This window comes from Leiobunum rupestre, chromosome 4 (assembly GCF_980474605.1).
Source record: "Leiobunum rupestre chromosome 4, qqLeiRupe1.1.hap1, whole genome shotgun sequence".
Classification (NCBI taxonomy): domain Eukaryota; kingdom Metazoa; phylum Arthropoda; class Arachnida; order Opiliones; family Sclerosomatidae; genus Leiobunum; species Leiobunum rupestre.
The window spans coordinates 46,980,526-47,000,455 of NC_143387.1; the positions used below are offsets into that span (position 1 = coordinate 46,980,526).

The 19,930-nt window shown below is 37.2% G+C and overlaps 1 protein-coding gene across 5 annotated transcripts; it reads right to left on the bottom strand.

Annotated features, from left to right (window-relative positions):
- Positions 1-202: 202 nt before the first annotated feature.
- Positions 203-16,202, bottom strand: Aldh-III (Aldehyde dehydrogenase type III). 5 transcript variants are annotated; one of them, XM_090172628.1, is made up of 13 exons: positions 16,184-16,202; positions 4,005-4,080; positions 3,470-3,613; positions 2,849-2,944; positions 2,120-2,341; positions 1,895-2,058; positions 1,603-1,833; positions 1,420-1,546; positions 1,287-1,357; positions 1,112-1,227; positions 910-1,045; positions 713-851; positions 203-487 (listed from the first exon to the last, which is right to left on the bottom strand). In XM_090172628.1, exons 1-13 carry the CDS (start codon positions 16,195-16,197, stop codon positions 347-349), a joined length of 1,677 nt encoding a protein of 558 aa, XP_090028754.1. In that variant the 5' UTR covers positions 16,198-16,202; the 3' UTR covers positions 203-346. The 5 variants fall into 5 exon arrangements, with proteins under 5 accessions (XP_090028754.1, XP_090028756.1, XP_090028755.1 ...); XM_090172630.1 differs by lacking the exon at positions 16,184-16,202 and adding an exon at positions 4,547-4,586; XM_090172629.1 differs by lacking the exon at positions 16,184-16,202 and adding an exon at positions 4,225-4,368.
- Between the last annotated feature and the right edge of the window lie 3,728 nt (positions 16,203-19,930).

Here is a 19,930-nt window from a genome sequence, read left to right on the forward strand (position 1 = left end):
GCTCTGAAGTGAGTGGAAAAAAAATGGACATGAATTGTATTATATTTCTTGATTAATAAAAAAATAAGACTGTTATTTCCATGTTCCCAATATATGTAACCCAACTATAATCTATATGATTTTTCTGAAGTTTGTAACAATACACTAAAAATATAAAACAATTTTATTTTATTAAAAAATATAATATACATTAAAAGTTATATAGACGCGGATAACAATTTCAACATTATTCCTTAATGAAATTTCTTTAACATAGAGAAAGGTTTACAAAATATTGCCTTCTACATGTACATTTATTTACAATGTGCATATATTTATATTTGGAATAGCTTGTACAAAATTATATTTAAGGTTTTAAAACAGAAATGTTTAACAAATTTTCAAATCTCCATAACTGGGATTTGAAAGATTCAAAAAAAGTTGTTATTTTTAACATACTAAGAAATTTGTTGGGAAATATTTTGTCCCAAAAGGACAATTTAGCTTGCTGTAAAAAAGTCACTCATTAAAAAATTATAATTTTTTTTAAAGTAAATTGAGCGGAAATAAGAGTGAGAGAAATAGCCAAGAACCATTTTCAAGAACTAAAACCAAGCAGAACAGCTTCCTAAATTTAAGTATAGAATGTTAGTTGATAAATAAAAGTTAATAGAGACGTATTAGACTGAAGCGAAAATGTTAAGAAACAGCACTAACCATAATCGCAAATAACCTTAAGTAATACAGCAGCAACAAAACCAAGAATGAAAACCAATAGGTACGATGCTCCGTCAGGAATTGGACTGGCTCGTTTTTTCAAAAGCCTATTCAGATACTTCAACTTTTTGTTGGAAAATGGCGGATATCTTGGACTAGAATTTTACATTAATCATATTGTTCATAAACTAAAATTCCATAGAAAACACAAACCTTCCAACTTTTTCCGCAACTGGATTGTAACTTCTTATCAGAACCGCTTTTTCGTGTGAAAAAGTCGAGAAAGAGTATTTTCCATGGTACCTGCCCATGCCACTCAAACCGACTCCACCAAATGGCAATGCATCAACTAAATTGAGCAATATTTCGTTATTCCACAATTTCAACGAGTTCAATGATTTAAATGATCACTTACTAGAAAGGTGAACTACTGTATCATTAACACAAAGACTACCACTCGAAGTGTTTTTTAAAAATTGATCAATGACGTTTTGGTTTGTTGAAAAAACATACAGTGACAGTGGCTTGTCTCTGAAATAATTTTAAAATTTATTCAAAAGTTTGTTTATTCAAATGAAAAATAATCTTACTTTGACTTAATAAAGTCAACAGCTTCCTCTGGTCCACTGACGTACATAATTGGCAAAATTGGACCAAATATCTGCAATTTACTTACACAATGAGCCTTTTGATTTTTTTGGGATTTTACATTTGTTTACATACCTCTTCCTTCATAACAGGATCAGTTGGCTTTACATCGAGCAGTACTGTTGGCTGGATATATAAATCATCTTCGTTGCTTTCACCGCCAATTATAGGAGTGCTGCTTTGAAGTATCTTTGACAAACGCCTTAAAATAAATAGTTTGTTAATACCGTCACACTTTGCAAGGTAATCTCACTATACTTGAAGTGTTTGTTGTTAACAACTCTGGCTAAATGAGGAGATTTTTCAGGTGTTTCGGAATAAAACACTTTTAAATTCTTTCTAATACTCTCAACTAGGCTGTTAGCCACATCTCTCGTGCACAAAACGTAATCGGGTGAAACGCAAGTTTGGCCAACATTTATAAATTTTCCCCATAATATTCGTTTACTCGCAACATCCATATCAACGCTGTCATCAACAAATACAGGACTAAAATTTAAAAAAAAAACATGTTACTTTCTTTCACATTGTGAAAAAAATTCTACTTTACCTTTTCCCACCCAATTCTAAAGTAACAGGAGTTAGGTGTTTGTTCGCAGCATCCCTAACAATTTTCCCAATATTTGCACTACCCGTGTAAAAAATGTAATCAAATTTTTCTTCAAGTAATTCAGTAGTTTCAGTTACTCCACCAGTGATTACGTGATAACATTCCTGCAATTTTTATTAAAATTTCACCAAATAATTTCTGTGGAAAGTGTAAAAAGTTAATTACCTGATCTAAATATTTGGGCAAAAGTTGAGCAATGGCTGTTGCAGTTGCTGGACTAACTTCTGATGGCTTTACAATAGCGCAGTTTCCAGATGCAATAGCCCCCACCAAGGGGCTCAAAGTCAACTGAACTGGGTAATTCCATGCTCCCAATATTAAGACAACACCATAAGGTTCAGGATAGACAAAACTTTTGTCAAAAAGCAGCACCAGGTTTTTTTCAGACTGAAAAAAACAAATTACACTAACAAATTTTTTTTTTATTTCAAAAATTATACAATAGCTTTTCTTTAGAGGAAATAAAGTTAATTATTGGTAGCTTTCCATGACCAGCTTTGAAAAATTGAGATATAATTTAAAAAGGGAATGGGGATTTAAAAATTTTCAAGAATCCATAAATTTTTATGGGTTCTTGATTTAATACTGCAAGTTATAAAATTTGCGCATTTTGAATTCAAGTTAGTATAATTGAATATTTGGAATTTGGCCAAGAGTTCTATAAAAATACATTGTCTGTTTAGAATGAAACTACATAATAATCTTTTATTGACATACTGAAAAAAATGGAAGAGTAATCCATCGTAAGATAAACCTAATAACCCGTTCCAAGTCTAGGACAAAATTTTAATTTTATTTTATATCAAACATTTCCTGTTACTGGCAGTGGTTTTTATTTAAAATCCAAATGCAATGAGAGTTATTATTTAAAAAAAATACCCCAAGGATACTTACTGGTTGAGGCGCAGCCCACTTTTTCAGATTTTGCAATACGCCTCTAATGTCATTGCGAACATATTCAACTTCCATAAGAATTGATTCAAATTTGGGCTGAACAAAAGAAAATAGCCACGGTTATCTATCATTGTTATAACGAAAGAAAACTTAAATTTAATTCTAGGTGTATACACTATAGGTACTTAGATGATAAATAAGGGGAAATATCTAAAAAATGTTGGCTTTAGAGCAAAACAAGGAAATATCTAGCACTAATATTTGATATTTTAGTGATCTTTAAAAATGGGGGTTACATAGATAAGCTTATTCAGTCTTGAAAATTTCAATCTTATCATTATAATTCTTAAGTGGTTAGCTCTTATAATATATAGTAACTTAATTGAAAAACCAAACATCAAAATTTTAAATAAGACAAATTTAATTACCTAGTAGTGTACTAATAAATTTAGGGGTACTAGTTAAAAAGCATTACTTACAGCTGCCAGCTATAATAATCTAAATTCTTTGGGCTATTTAAATTTTATTTCATCAAGATATTCTTAAATTTAGACAAAATAGAAATCACAGTGCAAGTTGTGTGTATGCTAAATGTTATTATAGTTTGGAAAATGGACAAACCTTATGAATGTCTTTAAACATTGCCTCTGCCAGAACATCTTCATTTTCATCCAAAAGTTGCAATAACTTTTTAAGTTGCGAAAGGCGAAATTCCACAGGCTTACTTACTCCTTTAGAGAATGCCCTACGAGATTTTTCCAATATCTAAAACAAAATGGGTATCACCATTAAGAGCACAAGTACATGGAAGAATGACTGCGTTCGCAATCAGACTCAAGGTTCTTGTAATCATGAAAGGTGTTATTTCCATGCTCAGTAGAGCCAATAATATATACTTTTAAGGTATTACATTACTTTTAGAACTTTGTCACTTTAAGATTGTCAGTAAAACTTATTTTTTTTACAATCGTATAAATTAGTTCTGGGTAAAGAGATTCTTTCTATTAAGAATTTCATGGTAAAAATGGTTTTTTATTCATGAATGAATTTATAAGTAAACAAAACGTCCCCACTCCCCATAAGGATAAGTGACAAAGGCTTATTTCAGAAAATAATTAAGTGGGAAGTTATAATAAATAATTATTAATTAGTTTACCTGTCCGTATTTGGTCCCCATTTTTTCCGCAGTATACGGCAGCGGCTGAACAGGATACTGAATTGTCTCCACCGAGCTACAAGGAAAAATGTAAAAAATAGGAGCCGTCGAAAGAACAAAAAATTGCTAATTTTCTATCTAGGCCGTCAATTGAGGAGTTGAAGGACGAGTCTAGCCCCGTCACTACGAACACTATAATAATTATTGACGTGGTACGTACTATGTTGGAAAGAGAAATAGCCAATCTCTACAAAGAAACCGAATGACTTGAAGCTAAAGTCATGGAAGCCTGTAGGCCAACAACAGCACTTGCCAAAATTCTAAAGGCCCCCCAAAGTCCCTCGTTTTTCCAAGGTTTTCCACATATTCCTTCTAAGAAGGGGTGAATATAACGTATCTCTAGGGGGTGGGGGGTTTTATTAATGGCCAATGTATGTTTGAATAGGTTTTCTGATTTATTTGGATATAGAAATTATGAAGTTAAAATTTTGAGCCAGGTTCGAGATTTGGGTTTTTGCGCGTTTATTTTTTAAGTTCATTACCTCAGGCATATTTTATATTTAGATTCTGCGATTAGTGTATCTCTACCAGTGCCGGATTAAGAATTAGGCACACTAGGCACTTGCCTAGGGGCCCCCGAGGGTCAGGGGGCCCCGAAAGATCCCACGTCAATACGCTAGTTCAAAGAATAAATTATTTGAAAAAAAAAAACATTAAGCTTATTTAAATTTAATAACAGTTTTACGGCATGTTTTTTCAAAATGAAAACAATCAATAAATTTGAAACTATATTGATTCTTTTTTTAATATTTATAATATAAATGAAATATGAAATACTCTTCCGAAAAACACTAAAAAACGAATTCGAGTAAGTCGAGATTAGGTACCGCGTAGCAGTGACGGACTGGCCATTGACTGGGCCTGCCCGATGGCAGGTGGGCCCCATGATAAATTTGGTCAGTGGGACACCTTAAACCTTCAACAATATGTCAACATTATAGTAGCTTCAAAGTATAATAGAAGTTCCAAAACTTTCAATATTAAATTCTATTTTTACTGAATAAAACTAAAACTTAATATTTTATTTAAAAAAAAAGTTCCAATGACATCGTCGGGGTGCCGAGGCGCTGGCGGTTCAGCGTGGATTCAGTTTCAAAACAATTTTAACCATTTTTAACACATTTTTAAAAGTTTGGCTAAGCCCGAGTATTTGTAATTGTTAGATGAATTGGATGTAAAAGCAATTATGGACAGATTCGCACAGTCATCTAGTGTACTCCAACGATTACTCAAAATATAGTGGAACATGAAACATGCTTTTAAACAACCGGTTAATAAGTAAAATTTCGGCACCGTATACCTATTTAAAAAGCTAGCATTTGTCTAAAATATAAACTAATAATAACAATCTGTATAATTATGTTTACATTTAGTATCGACTGTATATTGCCTTTAATATGTTATCTGTAATTATTAAAAACATTATATCGCTATAAATGGCGACGAACCAGCGACCTATGAGTTGCCGTTTCAAAGAGTATTCCAATTGAAAGGAACTGTTAATACTAGGTGATTTATAAAATGCTATGGCTTAATAAAAAATCGGGATATATTTTACGCGAAACAAGGGAACACCTTTATTGTGGGTTTAGGTAGTCCAAATGGAAGAAGCGTTGGGACCGCAACCCACAGGTCGCTGGTTTGATTCCAGCCTGAGGCATGCCCAGTGGTATTCCTTGATTTAATTAAAAATATTTCAGCATTTATCCTTCTAGTTTTCGGCAGTAGCGTAGTTCGCACACAATTGAATAAAAATAATTAAAGCGAAAAAATTATTAACATAAAACAATATTTCAGGGGGGAATGTTCCTTTTTCGGAGGGTGTCTCCCCCCTGTCTACGCCTCTGGTTTTGGGTGGGCCCCCTTTGACCCCTGGCAGTCCACATTTTTAGACCCAGTCCGCTACTGCCGCGTAGCCTCTATTTCGTTTTACGGTGATCTATAGAGGTAGAACCGTACCAAAACGACTACCTTGTAACCTTGCATAATCAATCTCTTGTCCACTCTGTGACTCCGTGTCAGGCCGCTCAGCAGAGAGGGGGTTGCCCCACCCCTGTTCATTTTGTTTGGCCCCAACATAGTCTTTCATATAAACATCGTTAGTATTTGAATTGACAACATTTTCCCAGCATTAAACAAATTTGAATAGTCGAACTATAATTTGGATAATCATGGTCCAGTTATTACTTCCTTTAAGTGGGTGCTATGGCATTTTTATTTATTTTTTGGTTTAAGTTACGTTGTGAATTGTCACATATGGAATTCAGGAACGTATGTAATTAAGTGCTTGGTCTTAGAGTGGTAGCGCGAAAAGTTAGGTTTTTGCCTAGTCAAATAGAAAAAGGTTGGTTTTTGGGTTCAAACAGCTAGAGTTCAAATAGAGAGGAGCATGCAGTGGCATAGCTGAGAGCATGGACGCCGGCAGAAATAATTTCAAGTCATATAGCGAACTCGCCCTATGAAATATACAACATTTACACACACAACGATCCGATAAATGAACGAGCTATAGCTAAAGCTTAGTAGGAATAGGGATATAAGTTTCCCGAAATTGATGTAACACACATTTCAAGTAACTGGATCACTCTTCTTCGTCACTGCACTCCCCAAAAAGTTCAACAGAAAAAACAACAGGGCAAGGCCCAATTCGGGGGGGGGGGGGGGAGTAAAGAGGTATGGCTAAAGAAAGGGGGGTGGAGCAATTTCCCCGTTTGCACACCTCTGCGGGCGCCCATGGAAAAAAACCATTTCCCATTTTCAAAATGGTCATTGTGTCAACTCTAGAAAAAGTTGGTTTGCTTAGCTACCCTCTTACTCCATCCTTGAGTCCTCTACTTGTATTAAAGGGGCCCCCGATAGCCTAGTGCCTAGAGGCCCCCAATGGTCTTAATCCGGCACTGATCTCTACAACCAAAACTAAATTATTTACACCGTGCTCTTTCGTATAGAGTGTTGTCGTCTGATACGATTTTGAAAACTTGTAACGTCACAGCTGTGGTGTTAATAGTGGCCGCCATGACAGTTACCGTTTTTTATCAATAGGCAAATTACAATGGTGACGTCGCAGGGTTTCAGACGACAACACTATAGAGTAAAAAATTTCCATCAAATTAACGGATAAGGTCAGTGGCGGTGGGGTCACTTGTCGTCTGATAAGATTTTGAAAACTTGTAACGTCACAGCTGTAGTGTACTAGTGTTAATAGTGGCCGCCATGACAGTTACCGTTTTTTATCAATAGGCAAATTACAATGGTGACGTCGCATGGTTTCAGACGACAACGCTCTATTACGTCTATAAACCAGCGTTGCCAGGTCCCAAAACTGAAATTATAGTATCGAAGCCCAAAAATTATCGAATTTTCTAGAAAATTACAGTACACAAGTACGGCCAACTTAGATTACTCGTTATAGCGTGGTAGCACTGTATCATAGTTGGCCGTTACTAACATATTTCGTTTTCGTTAGGCTACAACACGCTTGATTAGTCAAGTCGGCCGTATTTTCGAGTACAAACCAAACACTCCGAGTATAATATTTCAATTCTTAAACTTAAGAAACTGGAAACGCCGTTCTTATGTTAACAAAAAGGAACTTTCTAATATTTCTTAAATTATCACACAAATATCGGAAATATAGTAAAACTATAGTACAATTATCGCAAAAAGCGTACTATATAGTACGCGATTGAAATTATAGTACGGAAAAATTCGAAAGGTAAAATTATCGAAATGTACTATAATTATAGTAAGGTTGGCAACGCTGCTAGTATAAACGATGAATCATTGATTAGTATAACAATGGCATAGCTCTAGTTTATGTAAAGTGTACTTTACATCTCTTACGAGAGAGGTATTCATCTGGCTATACTGCTGATGTTAATATCAATTGGAATATGTACCTTCGCAAGCTCCCGCGGATTTTATTCAAAAGGTTTTTGGAAGAAAATATAGTGTGGGCCGAAATTTATTATACAGCGAGTTTCTATAACTTAATCGAGAAAATGATTTACCAGCTATTACATATTCCTATGCACAGTGGCGTAGCTGATGGTCCGCAGGGCCCGCGGTGCGGGGGGCCTCGAGCTTCGGAGGGGGACCCCGCTAACCATAAAAAATTTAAAAGGGGGGCCTCATAGAGATTTTTGCGGGGGGGCCTCTGAGTTCTCAGCTACGCCACTGTATGCAGTGTAATTTAACATTTAGCATGGAACAAATAGTACGTAAACACATAGACTTTTAAATAAAACATCCTTCAAGGAAATCGATAAGAAGTAATATTTCAGAGAGCCAGGACCTGTAAGGTCTGTTTATACGGTATAATACTTTATTGTCAGGATAGAGAAAGTGAAATACACTTATTGGACTCCTGAGTACGCACTTATATTACGTACACCAAGCATTCAAAAACAATATTAACATAAAACAAAATAATACAAAACAAGATTACCAACACAAGACAGAGATATAGATAAAAAATAAACAAAGGGGGCAAGGGGTTGATGAGACGGGAAATAATACGGATAATAAGAAAACTAAGCGGAACAGTATAAAAATTATGTACATACAAGAACAGGTGAATTGGGGAAGCTAAAGAGATTAAGCGGTAAATAGTACAACACACTATACAATAATATAAAACTAATTCAGATATTTACAAGGGGGAAATGGGGAATGACTAGAAGGTCCAGCCCCGAAACTTGTCCAAATGTGATTTAAAAGAACCAACCGAGGATTTAGTTTTGACGGCAGAGGGGAGCTCATTTCAGTGGTTAATAATACGTTGAGTGAAGAAGACCCGTCTGGATAAACAGCTGCACCTAATTTTGTACAGGATTGGTGCATTTCGAACTGGTCGGAGGTCAAGCAGGGCTGTCTTTACCTAATTGGTGGCCCCTGGGCAAAGCTTTGGGCGATCCCCTATAACTCCACCCAAGTTTCTAACCTCCAGTGCGAAGTCCATCGGCGCTCTAATCTACAACTATCGGTTCAAATAGTTTCACTTGTCCTACTAAAGGTTACTAAAGAAGAAGCTTATTCTGAATTTAAAAATACTAACAACAAAAAAGTCTTTATTCGTTTTAGATTAACCCTGTCTATAGACGTGACTAAATACGAAGTTTAGGACGTTCGAGCAATGTTAAGATCATTTTTTTGATTAAAATTTCTTTTGCATTTCCCAATTTGCAAAATGGGGCCCTAGGGCAGTGCCCTTTTTGCCCAATGGGAAAGACGGCACTGCCGTCAAGTCATAGAAACCATAGACAATCTTAAAAGTTTCAATGAGGTCAGTTCGAAGGCGGCGATCAGAAAGGGACAAAAGGCCCAGGCGCTTAAGGCGGTTATGATAAGGGAGGGTACGCAAACCCGGGACAAGTTTCGTGGCTTTCCTCTACACCCGTTCCAATCTATCAACGTCTTTAACAAGGTGAGGAGACCAAATGCTCGAGCAATAGTCGAGATGAGGACGGACATAAGCACTATACAAAATCTTAAATGATTTAGCACAAAAAAAAAGATAAAGATCGCTTTAATAGATAAAGGGCTCTCATTTATACAGTGCTTGTTGAAATAATGGAAACTTTTCACTTGTAAAGTACAGAACCTCGTGTTTTTGCTAAGCCATATTATGTCAAAAAAGCTAAGAGGAAACACTTATTGCATACCGTATTAGGTGAAAAGTTTTGATTATTGTTTTATTGAAGCGTCTACTCAGAGGTGATGCGGTGTACACATCTGTGGTTTGGTGGGAAATTCACGCCCATGGAATCTGTGTCAAGCCTGCATGTTTCATTTTTATGGCGTAGATGAATACTTCTCTTTTAAGAGATATACTTACAGAATTAGCGTAGTGACCGTAGTGACGCAATCCACATTTGTTAAAAAATCAAAATAATTCAACAAAACTGTGCCCATATACAAAGATTAAATACACACGAACGAATGGGAATTACGAGAAGATGAAACTAAATTATTTCAAAAAGGAAAATAAAAATAAATTTATGATGATAAAAGGTTCAGCACCCGCTAGTGACGCTACTGACCAAGACTACTGGATGGTAGCGAAAAATATAATACACATCTTTAAGATAAATGTCCATATCCCTATACTGCTAATATGATTCGCTTAAAACATGATCTAGATGGGTACTTATCTCATAAGATATATATTATATACTTCTGGTAATACTATATTACGATATGTCAACGACCAGCAAATTACTCGTTCAATATACTGCGGGAACGTTTACGTCTTAGGCCAGGTTTCCAAAGGTGCTTGAAACACCAAAAAAGCTGAGCTTATGATGAGCACTTCAGATGCCTGTTTGAAAATCCTCGCAGACAAAGCTCGAATTTTTTTAAATATTTTAAGCGTCTTTTGAAAAACTAATTTTACAACTAATTTTTATTGACTCTTCTGGTCGCGGGCTTATTTAATCTTTTTTTATCCATTGAATTTGCTATACACTCTTCGTTTTTCTTTCTAATCAAGAACCAATTCACATAAGGGAGAACTTGGAAGTGGCTCAGACCATGGATTAACAATAACTCACGGTGAGTTATTGTTAATCCATGCTCAGACCGAAATAGAAAGTATTTATAGTGCCAACTTTCACAAATACAAAAGTTTATCAATTTCTAACTACGTCTAAATATACTTTTGGAAAATACTGTAATGTAAATCTAAATCTAAAATGAGCTAGGCTAATACCCATACCATATGTAACATAATTACTCATAAGTATGCCACTAGCTCTATTTCTTAACTAACGTTTTGTTTCACAAATATTGCGTCATTCGTACCTTACGTAATATTTGATGCCATATTTGACGTCATCGAATCTCAAATGCCGATTATGCCCTCGCACAATTAGCTCTACATCTGATAAACCGACGGCCATTATTTTAGTAAACAAACCAGTTTGAACAACTAAGGCTTAGGAGCTAAAATGAACAACAATATACTATCAAGTGCTGTTAATGCAAATAATATGCAAATTAATGAAGTTTTCGGAGACTCAGGCTCTAAAATAAATTTTCATTGTCAAATAAAAGAAGCAGGTTTATTGGAAATAATAGTTGAAATTCGGGTTGAGCATTTTCTGGGGCATCTACAAGCTTAGAGCTTGGATTAATAATAGGATTCTAGGAATATTATTAATCCAAGCTTGGAGTCTTTGCAGATTCTTTGAAGCCTAGGCCTAACTCTTATAGGCTTGGTATGTTATTTAATAATGCTGTTGGAATATTCCACTTCGAGGACTTGTTCCATTTTCGGAAAGCTATCACTGAACCGTATTGATAATTTTTCCCAACCTTTTCTTTTTCTAAACTACTCATTATTTAACTTCATCCGCACCACGGCCAACTTTGATTTCTCGCGCATCTCTCGCGCTACAGCGGCCATCTCATTCGTTGACATTCCTGTGTTAACCTATGAGCAAAAGATGTGTATGACGTCAGCGCCCCTAGCGGATTATTATTTTTAGTATAGTTTTTACATTGGGGACAATATAACCACCGAGCGTGGCGCTGAACTCCTACACATTATAGTACAGTTTATAGGGGGAAAATCCTTGCTCGCGGAATTTCGACGAATGTGTTGGCCGTAGTAGCGCGAACAGCGCGTGATCAAAGTTGGCCGTGTCCGCACAAACCGAACGAGTTTATAAATTGGGCTGACTAAAATTCCGACACAAAAACTACCTTAAATAAAAAGGTTAAAATCTAACGTAGTCCACCTTTTTACTGGTTCGTGCGAGGGGCTGATCACTTGCCGTAATCGGTGTACAAGCCTGTAGCTTTGACTGTACTAAAATGATTACGTAACTGATTACAGATTTAGCACTACCAAAGGCTGTACTCATTTTTGTACTCCATTAATCGGTGTACAGATTTTTAGGAAGTGGTTAGCCCCTCGGGTTCGTGGTGAACAGTGGCGGCGGAAGGTTCATATTTGGGACGGTAGTAAGGTCCGGGTACAGAGCAACTACCCGAGCACTTGCTATATTATCTCGAGTCAGAATGAAGCCGATTTTACCCCCTCGTATCTCAAAAACTATAGATTATATCAACACACGTTATGTATCGTTTGAAAGGTTACAGGCACGCGACAAACATACGAATTCCATCGAACAGGGTTGACGCGACGTTTCGTAGTAATGGGGCAAAGTTAGGCTTAAATTTTCTTCTTCTTCTTCCATCTTCTCCTCGCAGACCGCTCTACAGCAAAAACTACTGAACCGATTTAAATGCAATTTGGTATACAGTTTCAAATTAAGCTCCCATTGTGTACTTCCAAAGGAGAAGTTTCTATCTGGTATAGTTCTTGAGCTACGGCGACAAATGTACAGCTCAGCGAGTCGGTAACGAAACCATGGAGTAATAAACACATAAGAAGTACTAAACCGAAGCGACCAGCTATTTAAAAAAATTAATGCAAAAGGTTTCAGGGTTGATTCTAGGTGAAAACGAGGCGCTGTGTTCGAAAAAATAGTCTTGCAAGTCACAGATTGGACAGTTAGCTGCCAGAGGGCGTTCAAGGTCAAAATGCCCGCTATGACGGATATACTTGGAAACTATGTATGCAACATATTTATAGGTGGATATAGGTAAAAAGGGGCGCCGAGTTCGAAAACAAGTGTCAGGGTGGGGGTTGTCCGCCATAGGGCGGTCAAGGTCAAAATGGCTCATACTAGGGAAATAGATTAAACTAGGTTGTTTCTAAGTGAAACAGGTGCAGTGAGTTCGAAGTGTCTCGCCAGTGTCAGGGTGGCCAGTGTGCTTCACTTCTATTGTTATAAACAAAAAGGCGTAAAATCCACCCAAAACCATTCGGTTAAAAATGGCAAGGTCCTTTAAACAAAAACGTCACGTCCTATATTACTCTAGGCCATAAAAGTCGTGAAATCAAATAACGGGAAAGATCTGTAATTATATTCCCATAAACGTCATAAACTGAAATTATTTGTCGACAAGTGATGTGCTCTGAAGTAATATGCTAGACCTTTCGCGTCCTAAGTGTTTTACTGAGTTAAAATCCTTTGTACAACCATAAAACATTTCAAAGAGAACATTTGGCTAATATTAGAATCGCATTGTATCAAATACACCGTTAAATAAATTGGTTTTAAAATTTTCAACGGTTCTTGGGATGTTCGCAAAGCATTCTGGGAAAGAAAGAAACACACTATTGGGTACGTAGTCTAGATTATCTTTGCTCTGGCTCATCCGCTAGAACGTATTTTCGGATCGATGGCCGAGAGAAGATTTCTTAGCTTAGCTGTAACGATTCTAAAGCTTGTTTTCCACTAGCGCGTCATAATGTTATTTTCTTTACGCGCGTAAAAACGTTTGAACGTTTCAAAGCTGAGAAACGCGTCGTTGCGCGCGCCAGAGGAAAACAAGCTTTATGATACAAAATAAGTTAAATAATTTACCAAGTTAATTAAAGAAAAAAGGTCAATATAAGATAAAACGTTTTTTTTAGAAAGTATAAAGAGTAAACAAATCATAATATTTACAACGTAGCGGACGAAATGCAAACATAAATATCAAGAATTAGTTCCTAAAAACGATGTAGATGGCAGCATAACCTAATCACGGGACCATTTCAACCTCCCGACTTTCTTTCGTTCTCGCAAAACGTGGCCCGGCTTGTTTATTTTATTTATAGGTGTATATATTGTTTAGATCGAAATATATTATCTACTCTGTTTAAATTTACTCTTTTACCTTAAAAGCATAGTAAGTGAGTTTCAATAATCAGAGTCAACATAACTTGGCAGTGAAATAAACGTTGGCACGTGTTTAATTCTTGTCTGGCTCAAAGTACCACCTTGGCCAACCGAGACAAAATAAAAACACTCGATAAAATTACTGAAACTGTCCGTACTAGCAAAAGTAGCATAAGACTACTACTTTTGGTACTAGTGGTACTCGAAAATTTCTGTACATTATCGATAGGTGGCGGTGCGACTATTGAAACTGGCCAATTACTTAAAGCAGACAAGTTGTTGACTGCAGTGACGTAATTACTGCAGTCAACAACTTGTCTGCTTTATTGAATTATGCTTTTAAGGTTAAAGAGTAAATTTAAACAGAGTAGATAATATATTTCGATCTAAACAGTATATTTGATACAATGTGATTCTAATATTAGTCATTCTCTTTGAAATGCTTTATGGTTGTACAAAGGATTTTAACTCACAATGAGACTACCCGAGGTGTAACACACCGATTTTGTTCAAACTCGGAGGTTAAGTAGGTATTAATGAATCATAAAAATTCCGAAAAGGAAAAGTTTCAACGGGCATTAGTTTTGCCATAGCAACCGAAAATGTTTTTGAAAACACAAAATGGAAAATGCCTTACCGAAAATAACATGGGATTTTGAAAATTTTAAAATGCAAAATCTAGAAACAATTTATAAATTGGTCAATTTTGAGAAAAAAAATTTCTAGTTTTTGCATTTTAGAAATTTTCAAAATCCCATGTTTTTTTGGGTAAGGAATTTTTCATTTTGTGTTATCAAAAACATTTTCGGTTGCTATGGCAAAACTAATGCCCGTTGAAAGTTTTCCTTTTGGGAATTTTTATGATCACTTGTCGACAAATAAGTTCAGTTTATGATCAGTGGCGTAGCTGAGAACTCAGAGCCCCCCCCCCCCCCCGCAAAAATCTCTATGAGGCCAACCTTTTTTTTTTATATAGTTTGTGCCCCCCCCCCCCCGAAGCTCGGGGGCCCTGCGGACCATCAGCTACGCCACTGTTTATGACGTTTATAGGAATATAATTACAGATCTTGCCCGTTATTTGATATCACGACTTTTATGGCCTAGAGTAATATAGGACGTGACGTTTTTGTTTAAAGGACCTTGCCATTTTTAACCGAATGGTTAAAGCTGGTTGTATAATTATTGAGGATTGTCTGTCTAATACAAAGTTTAAGCGTGATATGCATTTAATCTAATAATAATCCAATAGGCTAAAGTTCAAGAGTATTTCCAACGCATAAATCATTTAGTGATTTGTAAAACCTATTACTTATGAATATAAAAGCCTTTTTTGTGGGGGGGAGGGGGGGGGGGCAACATATTTCTGGTCCCCACCCTTTTTTTTGGGAGGGGACCAAGTACCCCGGTACCCCCCCCCCCCCGTTCCGCCGCCATTGGTGGTGAAACAAACCGTTAGTGAAGATTTTTGAATGGAATAAAGGTACAGTGGCATACTATTAATTGCTCATTATTCAAATTACATATAAAATAGTATGAATTAAATCTAGTTAGTTCTTGTTCTAATAAGCTATTTCTTGATCCGTAATAAATATTTTTTTTAATATTCTTACCCATTTTTAAGTTGAGAATAAAAGACAAACATGAACTAATTAAGGTTCTTCTATGCAGTAAGAATATAATTTTTGACTTCGAATTAAGAATTTACCCCTTATTTTCTAACATCGATTTTCACTTTTCTGGTCAAATGATGGCAATTAAATGCTTAAATACAAGTTCCCCTCTTTAAAATGTATCCCCCACCCTTTACAAAAGTGGGGATTAGCGAACTTTTAATTTTTAAGCTAATGACTGAAAAGAAACGACAGAATTACCAAAATTGAAAAACCATGATATCGAAAACTATTTTTAATAGACCTAATTTTAGAACCTAGCTCGAAGCCTAATTTATTTAAAATTTAAATTTCCTTTCTACTGTCCAGTATTTAATTTTAAAATCAAATGTAGGAGAATTAATACTACATTGTGCCACTCGTAACGTCTCTAATGAAGAGATTCAGTCCGTGTAATAAAACGAAAATGAGTTACGTGACGATGGTTCATTATTTATCGACCATTTGTACTTAAAGTGAAAATTTTAATTAATCTTTATTATGACATGACGACTTTATGAATAAAGACGTAATCATTATATATTCATTTGTGTAGTAAGATGTATCTTTTTTACGCGTACTCTAAAGGTTTTATTGGATGGAGCTTAATCTTTCAATTGATTTAACCTTATTTGAGATTGCTATGCTGGCTAATAGTGTTAACCAGAATCATGCCACGTCTGAAGGGTTTATTTTTAAATAAAAAGTACAATAGATAACACAAGGTAATACTTACACTGAAACCGCCATTTTTCACGAAATACGATGACTGTCTTCAAATATAGTTATTTTTGCAAGTATCAAATATTTCTGGTTAGGTAGCGTGAGTTTAGCTAGAGCTTCCGAAATCAAATGATTTTTTAAAGGAAGAAATTGCCAAAAACAAAATGTAAAAAAAGCTATTTCCAAACTTGAATTTCGTCCCCAGTTGACTACCCCCAAAATGGTTTTATTTCCTGCTCCGTACCAGAAATGAAGCTTACCGGTTACTACCATAAAATATTACAATATCGTTTAACATCTACAGTTTCAATCTCAAGTAACGTTGATTTCTAAGGAAGTACCAACAAGGAAAATTATGTAAGGCGATTTGATCGCCATTCGGGGAAAGACCTAGACCTTGTATTTCACCGGCGATTTTCCGAAACAGGTAAATTGTACGTTCCATTAGAGCGTACGTCTAAGGATTGTTGCAATTATATTTTACTAACGACGTAAGTGCAATTCACGAAGTAACGGCATTGTAGGAAGAACCCCGCCGTTTAGCGAGGCGCTGTAAAAGATACAGTGAGATGCGAGCGACCTTTAGAGTCTGTGTTGGGGAATAGATTTCAATACAATAGGCGCTTAAACGAAACCTTTATATCACTTCGATTTCATAAGGAATAAAATCCACGTTTGAAAAAATACGGACTTTCGGCCTCCGCAGGGGTCTTCCCAAAAAAATCGGCTGTGGATATTTTCATCGGTTTTCATTGAAAGAAAATTCGGATTTCGCCAAAACGGAAAAACCTCGGTTTGGGTAAATCGCAACTAATGCCTACTGTTTCATTGGATAGAATCTCCCATTGACTTTACATTAGTCGGGGAAAAACCTACCAAAAAAGAAAAATTACACCCAAAGTCATCTGAAATACGTGTTGAAGCGTTTTCATTGTATTTAAATGTGGATTTCCCGACCAAATACGGGTGGAAAATTCGTTCTACGGAAACGCATTTTTTCTTGCGCCGCGAGTGTTTTCATAAAAGGTAATTCGGATTTCGCTAATCCGTTTTACGAAATCAGCCAGGACCTGCAAGTCATTGCTTATATAGTGCTGGTTGAAATGATGGAAACTTTTAACCTCTAAACCGAACGCCGTATTTTTGTTATACCTTAATGTGTTAAAAACTAACTGGTTAAAAGGAAACACGTGTTGCAAACCGTACAGGTGAAAAGTTTCCATTACTTCAACAAGCACTAACAGTAACTTGCAGGTCCTGGATCTCGGAAACATGACTTTTTGGCGATTTCCTTGAAGATGTTTTATTGAAGCGCGACAAGCGCCTATTCATTACGGAAGAACCCTTCGAACTATTTAAGGTATTAACTTAACCAAATATAAATAGACATTATGTCTATTTATTTTTGGTTCAACCCACTCTAGCAGCGCTGTAGTGTCACAAGCAGAGCCGAAAAGGTCAAAGCCTTAGGGGCAGGTGGCTAGACCATGGAATCTGGCTAGACCCCCTCCAATGCGCCAAAGATGAGCCATTTCTAAACGCCAACTCTTTAATTTACCGCAGCGCCGGACTGAAACGTTCTATATTACAACATTTTAAAATTATAACATTTTGCTTAACACACGAGACGCCGTCGTGGTTTCGACAGTCTAATATCATTTAGTGTACCAGCGTTCCTGTCAGTAGTCACCAATCCTCGTGACTGGATTTCTTTTCCAGGCACATTCCTTATCCATGACAATATGTCTCAAGTAGAAACATGTATAGGAACGCAGCACCACGAAATGGAAACTGTTTTACCCTTCAAAAAGCAACACTGAAGGATACCAGCATGCATATCCAGGGGCGCGCCCGTGGGTCCGCAATTTTAAGGAGCCTGATCAGTGGCGTAGCGTGCATTTCTTCCACCCGGGGCCATCCCTAAATTTGTCGCCCCCCCCCCAAAAGTAGGCAAAAATTCTGTGATACTCTGTTGATTGCAAAATGATTCAAGTCGTTAAAAAATTAAAATTTTATTCTGCGTGTTTTTTGCAACGCGAACTCTTTAATGCAATGGTCAGTATTAATTTGTACCTCTTGTTCGATTGCCACGATACCCAGATTTGTTAATCTGAACGACATTGTAGATTTTAAATAGTAACTGCACCGCGCTTCTCAATAACAATAACTGACGTTTCGTTCGAGCCGGTTAGACTCGTCGACTGTTTTCTGTTGGCGGTTGTTGCAGTGTTGCCACACCGCGCGCTGCCCGGCTAGACTCGTAGACTGTTCTGTTGACGGCATAGAAATCTCATAAACACAGCGCACGGTGTGACAACACTGCTTAGTATCAGAATTTATAGCCCAGTGTACCGGTAACAAGAGTACCACACCACCGGAGGCCTATCATCATAATGCCCTACACCAGCGTCCACAGCCCGGACAGGTGACAAAACCAACATGGGTAGTAGTACAATACTACTGAAGGTCGCAAGCCGCTCTGCCAGTAGAAGGTTCAACAATGGGTTGACCAATTCGCCACTTCGCACACAGCAGTGGGTTACATGAGCGGGGGCTCTAGCATCGGAAGCCAGCACCTTAACTACATAGGTGAGGTGCCAAAGCCCTTAAGAAAAGGTGGACTAAAGGGGGACAACGGGCACACTGCGGTCCAGCGTAACCCGGCACGATCGGCACCGTAGATCCCAATGGGCTCCACAAAGCCGGGAAACTGGGCCACAGCGCCTCATAGGAGACCCACCGCCCAACAGCAGGCCAGCAAATCCGCCTAGGCGACAGGATGCCTGGCCCCTCTCCATTAGCCTGAGCCGAAGCTTAGTTTCCAGCCCTTACCTGACCGAAGTCGGAGGTCGGAGATCGGACCATTTGATCTCAGCTAACATATCCCGGTGTGCCACCGCCCTTATGGGTTACAAGAGCCGGACCCCGACTCCTCGGTAAAGCCACCAGTTATTGAACACACAGACCCCTTAAGGGCCTGTGACAACACTGCAATAGTCGCCTGCCAGCGGCTGCCGCCAATGTCACTTTTCTGACCCAGAATATCGGCCGGCCACGTTGGTTTCAATTTGCCAGGCCGCCCCCTACATCTATGCCGCCCGGGGCCATGACCCCCTTTGCCCCCCCCCCCACGCTACGCCACTGAGCCTGATTTTGCAGAACTTTCCCCTACGATTTTATATAACCTCTCGAAGGGGTCAACTCAAGTGGTATATCCTAAAATGAAAATGAGAGTACAAAACCAAGGCCGAGTAAGAAGGGAGAGCCTCTATTAAATCCAATTCACACGAAAATTGAAGTTAAAGAGGAAAAGTAAAGACCTTAACAAAACCACCACAAGTTTCTGTTTATTCTAAAATCAAGTTTAATTCGTTTCCAACCCACAAAAAAGGTGTTTAAGCCATCCATCTGGCAACTCGGGCTTCCAGTTTAGTTCAGTTCTCCGTGATCCCATAGTAGGCGACACTCTCGACGTTTAACGGTTAGGCTGCGTTCTTGATTAAATTTTGACCGACCATTTCTAATAAATTCTCGATAATTAATCAACCCTATGCATACTACCTATTTTAACCGTATGTACCTTAACAAAAACCTTATCCTACAATTAACTTAAATATTCACTTACATACATGTACTATAGTTTAAATTGCTTTTTTTATTCGACACCAGTCCTACTGCACTACCAAAAGCACTTCTTCTTAAGATTTGCCATTCCGTTCCTGAAAAGATTATTGTACGGTAGCACTAGTGACTATGATAA

Excerpts from the sequence above, each read along its gene's own strand:
- Aldh-III (XM_090172628.1), bottom strand. Across the intron at positions 3,614-4,004 it reads TGGGGACCAAATACGGACAG|ATATTGGAAAAATCTCGTAG; the intron begins GTAAACTAATTA and ends ATTTTGTTTTAG. Across the intron at positions 1,547-1,602 it reads GTTAACAACAAACACTTCAA|GCGTTTGTCAAAGATACTTC; the intron begins GTATAGTGAGAT and ends ATTTATTTTAAG.